The sequence below is a fragment of the Culex pipiens genome, chromosome 1 (genome assembly GCF_016801865.2).
Source record: "Culex pipiens pallens isolate TS chromosome 1, TS_CPP_V2, whole genome shotgun sequence".
NCBI classification, from domain to species: Eukaryota; Metazoa; Arthropoda; class Insecta; order Diptera; family Culicidae; genus Culex; species Culex pipiens.
This window is the reverse complement of record NC_068937.1, coordinates 92,039,624-92,046,096: the sequence shown is the minus strand read 5'-3', so window position 1 is coordinate 92,046,096 and position 6,473 is coordinate 92,039,624. Positions and strand designations below refer to the sequence as shown.

The 6,473-nt window shown below is 39.1% G+C and overlaps 1 protein-coding gene across 1 annotated transcript; it reads left to right on the top strand.

Moving 5' to 3' along the window:
- Nucleotides 1–3,941: 3,941 nt before the first annotated feature.
- Nucleotides 3,942–5,875, top strand: LOC120421027 (G patch domain-containing protein 4). Its single transcript, XM_039584161.2, has 2 exons — nucleotides 3,942–4,168; nucleotides 4,259–5,875. Exons 1-2 carry the CDS (start codon nucleotides 4,123–4,125, stop codon nucleotides 5,677–5,679), a joined length of 1,467 nt encoding a protein of 488 aa, XP_039440095.1. The 5' UTR covers nucleotides 3,942–4,122; the 3' UTR covers nucleotides 5,680–5,875.
- The last annotated feature ends 598 nt before the right edge of the window (nucleotides 5,876–6,473 follow it).

The window sequence follows — 6,473 nt, the reverse complement described above, 5'->3', positions numbered from 1 at the left end:
ATTCCATACATACAGCTTGTAGGGGACATTCTGAGCTATCAAAAACCGACTAGCTCATTGCTTGGTTTTCGGGACTTCATATCTTTTCAGAGCGATTTTGGTCGAACCACCCTACGGGGAGCCGAAAATAAAATTTTAAAAAATTCAAAAAAAATACTAAACGAAATTTAGGCAACTATTCCATATATACAGCTTGTAGGGGACATTCTGAGCTATCAAAAACCGACTAGCTCATTGCTTGGTTACCGGGACTTCATATCTTTTCAGAGCGATTTTGGTCGAACCACCCTACGGGGAGCCGAAAATAAAATTTTAAAAAATTCCAAAAAAATACTAAACGAAATTTAGGCAACTATTCCATATATACAGCTTGTAGGGGACATTCTGAGCTATCAAAAACCGACTAGCTCATTGCTTGGTTACCGGGACTTCATATCTTTTCAGAGCGATTTTGGTCAAACCACCCCCATTTCGTTACAGCATTTATGTTAAGAAGATATTCTCAGTAGAACTTAAAAGTTTCTTGCTTGACCAGTTCGAGTTTATTCCTCAGCCTTATGTGTAACCTCGATAGTTCAGTGGTTAGCTTACCAGATTAGCGATCGGAATGTTGCTGGTTTGATTCCCGAACATATTTGAATTATTTTGAGTTAAATTCTGAAGTAGTTCCAAAAAATGCCGCGAGGGCGCGCATGACGCACTTTGGTCGGATAGGCCCTTTAGATGCTGAGCTCAAATGCTGAGTTCACAGAAGTCGGGGCTCGATCGCATCGCAGATGTCGACTCACATCTCTAATTTTGCAGCGTCATTTTGTCTTGGGAGTCACCCTGCACGCAAAACGGACATTAGGTATAAATTCCTAATTTTTAGTATTTTTTGAACTTATGTTCTAGCTTGTCAAATTATACCTAAAAATTAGTATTTTTTTCTTCCTAAAATTTAGTATTTTTTTAGAACACTGAAGTACTTCTTTAAAATTCCTAAATTTTAGTAATTTTTTAGTTCAAGAATTGTGTTTCGCGTTTGGAAATGTCAATGTCAAAATAATTTCGCGGTTGTGAGTTCGTGTTCCGTGGTGCTGCTGTTAATTTCGGAATTGTGGCAAGTGGCAAGGTAAGTTTTGTGCCGGGAACCGACCGGGAGTTGATTTTGCGTGCCAAGGTGAACGGAACCCGGAGCTTCTAAATTATAGTAAGTGTGGCTCGTGTGCTTGAGGAAGAGGAGGAGGAGGACGGAACTTTGAACTCCCGGCAAACTCCCGGCGCGATTAAAAAGGTCGCCTCTTCCCTCTCGTGCTCTGGAGGACGGATGTTTGCGGAAGTGCTCGAAAGGGGATGTAAGTATAAACGGACCCACCGGGGGGTTGTGCGACCCTGCGGGAAAGATGCTGGAGGTGAATGAAAAATTGTATCCAGTTGGAGTTTTTGTGATTTGGTTGGGCTTTGCGGGTGTGCGCCTGTGCGTGTGTGTGTGTGTGTGTGTGTGTGTGCTCGTGTGTGTGTGTGTGTGTGTGTGTGTGTGTGTGTGTGTGTGTGTGTGTGTGTGTGTGTGTGTGTGTGCGCGCGCGCTCGTGTGTGTGTGTGTGTGTGTGTGTGTGTGTGTGTGTGTGTGTGTGTGCTCGTGTGTGTATGAGAGACTGAGAGTGAGAGAGTGAGGGTAGAGGGAGAGAAAGAGAGAGTGAAGAGAGAAAGTGGGATAGAGAGGGGGAGAGAGCGAGAAAGAAAGTGGGAAAGGGAGGGAAGGGGGAGAGGGAGAGAGAAAGTGGGAAAGGTAGAGAGAAGGTGTAAGAGAGAGAGAGAGAGAGAGAGAGAGAGAGAGAGAGAGAGAGAGAGAGAGGAGAGAGAGAGAGAGAGAGAAAGAGAAAGAGAAGAGAAGAGAAGAGAGAGAAAGTGGGAGAGGAAGAGAGAAAGTAGGAGATGGAGAGAGAAAGTGGGAGATGAAGAGAAAGAAAGCAGGAGAGAGAGAGGGGGGAGAAGAGAGAGAGATAGGGGGAGAGAAGAGAGAGATAGGGAGAGAGAGTTCAAATATTAAAATATTAAAATAATAAAATAATAAAATAATAAAATATTAAAATATTAAAATACTTACTAACATATTAAAATATTAAAATATTACAATATTACAATATAAAAATATTAAAATATAAAAATATTAAAATATTCAAATATTAAAATATTAAAATATTAAAATATTAAAATATTAAAATATTAAAATATTAAAATATTCAAATATTAAAATATTAAAATATTAAAATATTAAAATATTAAAATATTAAAATATTAGAATATTAAAATAATAAAATATTAAAATATTAAAAAATTAAAATATTAAAATATTGAAATATTTAAATATTGAAAAATTAAAATACTAAAATATTAAAATATTAAAATATTAAAATATTAAAATATTAAAATATTAAAATATTAAAATATTAAAACATTAAAATATTAAAATATTAAAAATTTTAAAATATTAAAATTTTAAAATATTAAAATATTAAAATATAAAAATATAAAACTATAAGCAAATTAAAACATTAAAAAAACTAAAATATAAAAAAAAATAATATTAAATATATTATTACATTAAAAATTAAAATAATCATTAGCATAGGAAAGAAAATATAATTTAAACTTGAATATTTATTTTTAAGTAAGAAAATTTATGAAATCGTTGTGTTTTTTGTAAATAAAGATATTGAACCATTGTTTTCTTCTGCCTGCAAATCTCTTGGATAATACCTAATTTAATCTTTGGACCTGAAAATACCTCAAATTTAGGTATTTATACCTAAAAATTAGGAATAATTGTGGCCCGCCATCTTGGATTATACCTGAATATCAGTAACTTTAGATCCCACACTTTTCCAGAAAATATTTTAAATTTAGGTATTTATACCTAGAAATTAGGAATTATCGTGGTCCGCCATCTTTGATTATACCTGAATATCAGTTATTTTGGATTCCTCACTTTTCCAGAAAATATCTCAAATTTAGGTATTTATACCTAAAAATTAGGAATAATCGTAGTCCGTCATCTTTGATTATACCTGAATATCAGTAACTTTAGATCCCACACTTTTCCAGAAAATATTTTAAATTTAGGTATTTATACCTAGAAATTAGGAATTATCGTGGTCCGCCATCTTTGATTATACCTGAATATCAGTAATTTTGGATCCCTCACTTTTCCAGAAAATATCTCAAATTTAGGTATTTATACCTAAAAATTAGGACTAATCGTGGTCCGCCATCTTGGATTATACCTGAATATCAGTAACTTTGGATCCCTCACTTTTCTAGAAAATATCTCAAATTTAGGTATTTATACCTAAAAATGAGGAATAATCATGGTCCGCCATCTTGGATTATACCTAAATATCAGTAGTTTTGGATCCCTAAATTTTTCTGAAAATACCTCAAATTTAGGTATTTATACCTAAAAATTAGGAATAATCATGGTCCTCTATCTTGGATTATACCTAAATATCAGTAATTTTGGATCCCTCACTTTTCCAGAAAATACCTCAAATTTAGGTATTTATGCCTAGAAATAAGGAATAATCATGGTCCGCCATCTTGGATTATACCTAAATATTAGTAATTTTGGATCCCTATATTTTTCTGAAAATACCTCAAATTTAGGAATTTAGACCTAAAAATTAGGAATAATCATGGTCCGCCATCTTGGATTATACCTAAATATTAGTAATTTTGGTTCCCTCACTTTTCCAGAAAATACCTAAAATTTAGGTATTTTGGTTCTTCAATTATACCTAAAATATAGGAATTCTCGTACTAAAACGCTATTAGTAATTTTATTACTAATAGCCGATTAGTAATAAAATACCTTATTGCAGTCAGGTTCGATTAAACCTAAAAATTAGGAATTTATACCTAAAGTCCGTTTTGCGTGTGTGCATTTTGACAGATCTGTTCAAATCAAAACAATCATTTCGACTGCCATCAGACTCGCTCACCACGCGTTTCCCTTGTTCCTTTCGAAGTATTCTTTATTTTATTTTTGAAAATGGTGTTCAACTATTGAAAATTGTAAAAATATCGCGAGTGTTACCTAAAATTGTGCGGAATATAATTAAACCGTTTTTACCGCCAGCAAACATGGATTTCGCCAAAAATATTCTCCACAAGTACGGTTGGAGAGAAGGTAGGTTGGTCCTCTTTGTCTGGAAGTTTTTTTTTTTCAAAAGAAAATTCCTTCATTTTGCTTTTTCTAATAAATGGCCGATTCTTCCAGGTGATGGCCTGGGCAAGAACTCGGACGGCATCGTGAAGCCCATCAAAGCAAACTTCAAGTTCAACAACTCCGGTCTCGGCACAGATCAGGCCAAGGATCACACGAACCGCTGGTGGGAGCGAGTGTTCGACGAAGCGGCCAACAATCTGGACGTCGGTCCGGCGGGGAAGATTCGTCAGAAAGAGCACGATGCGGTTGAGATTTCCGCCAACAGTTACTCGGTGAAGAAGCTCAAGCAGAAGACGGCCGACGGGAAGGCAAATTACGGCGGATTCCTGAAGGCTTCGAGGCTGCTGACGGCCGTCGGGCGGGAAGAGGAGCTGGAGGGACACGTCAAGACCGAGGACATCGAGTTCAAGCCGACGAAGGTGCTGACGGACGAGGAACTGTTTGCGGCCTGCGGAGGTCGGACGGCGCACAAGGGAGCTCGTCACGGGTTGAAACTGTCGGGGAAGTTGGCCCGGATTGAGGCGCAAAACAGCAAACTGCTCCAGGAGCTGGAATCCAAATCGTTCGAAAAGGTCATCCAAAGCAACGATTGGCAGCAGGTGCAGAAGAAGAAAAAGTCAAAGAAAAAGAAACACGACCAGGAGAAGTGGAACGAGCGGCATGGCGCCGAGGAGGAGGATGAATGTAAGGACATGGTCCACCATGCAGATTACGTCGTAAAGAAAAACAAGAAAAAAACAAAGGCTGACCGACGGCTGGAAGCTGACCTGGCGGACGAGCTGGACACGTCCATGGGATTCTTCGAGAAGCTGGAGGAAGACGACGGAACCGTGCCCGACCCGGGCCCAAGCATCGAAGAGGAGGTCGACGTGCTGAACGAAAAAATCATGCAACTCGATTACAAACTGTTTAGCAAGCAGGATGAAAAGGACGCTAAATTGAAACGGCTTGACTCCAACTCGGTGCGGATCAAAAAGAAAAGCAAAAAGAACAGAAAGCAAAAGCAGCCCCAACCCTCCGCGCCACCCCTAGAAGACGACGATGCGATGGACCCGCAGGCGCCGCACCGCAAAGACTACAAACCGGAGCAGAAGCGCAACAACAAGCTGCTGCGCGAAACGGTCGAGCACGAGTTCAAAACGGTCAAGCTGGTGAAGCCCAAAAAACTGCTCAAATCCGACAGCGAGGCGTCGGACAGTGCCGACGAGCAGGACGTCGTCGAGCGCATTAACAAGGAACGGCTCAAGCTGCAGTCGAAACTGCCCAAAATCAAGGTCACCGAGGTGGTCGAGGACGGGGACGAGCCGGACCAGCAGCAGGATCAGGTCGAGCGCGCGCTCGCGGAATCGTTCAAGGAGAAGCACCGGTACCAGGCAAAACGCATCGGCAAGCACAGCGTCAAGCGCAAGAAGAGCAAAAAAGAGAAACGTGCTTACAGTCAGTTGACCAAAAAGTTGGAGAAAACTTTGTGAAGTTTGAGCTGGAAGGGTGGCGTGAAAATGAAAGCAATCTTGGAGTAAAGCCTTCAGTTTTTGTTCCCTTGCGTGCAGAGGGAAACTGCACTGTTCATGCGTCTTTATAATGAATTATAAAATTATATCTTTGCATTAGTTGTGCTATATTGCCGTATAGGTTTTTAATCTGTTTAATAAAATAATGAATTGTAAACAATAAATCGTTTTAATTGCTGTGTGTGTGTGCAACCAACCAAACGGGACCACGACACCGCTTCTTAAAAATTGAGTCCTGGAGGCCAATAAGCTATTGTGTTTCATATGTTTATGGGACCTTTTCAAAAAAATCTAGAGTTGTTCCATATACACTCAAACCCCGGTGGTTTGACACCAACTGTTGTCAAACGAACGGGGTCACTTTTTAGTTTGACACCGATTTTACACGGAGTTCACACACACTACCAAACGTTTGTTTTGATAGTGTGCGTGAGCGCCGTGTAAAAAGTGACAGTTCGTCACTTTTTAGTTTGACTTTGACCAACCAACGGGGTACAAACTAAAAAAGTGTCAAACGAAAAAATGACCAACCACCGGGGGTTGAGTGTATGTATTTTTAGATTAACATTCTATCCAGGTTTTTAAGCGAAGATGGCGTTCGAATGGTGAACGTCCGAAATGTCAAAATCGCGCAGTAGCACCAACATTAGAAAAAATATGTGGCTGTCATTCCATGGCACACTTTTTTCGTAATGTTGGTACCACTGCGTGATTTTGACATTTCGGGCGTTCACCTTTCGAACGCCATTTTCGCT

Bases quoted from the DNA above. Each gene is read 5' to 3' on its own strand.
- LOC120421027 (XM_039584161.2), top strand. From the start codon at position 4,123: ATGGATTTCGCCAAAAATATTCTCCACAAGTACGGTTGGAGAGAAG. The intron at 4,169-4,258 runs GTAGGTTGGTCC...CGATTCTTCCAG, and splicing joins CAAGTACGGTTGGAGAGAAG to GTGATGGCCTGGGCAAGAAC.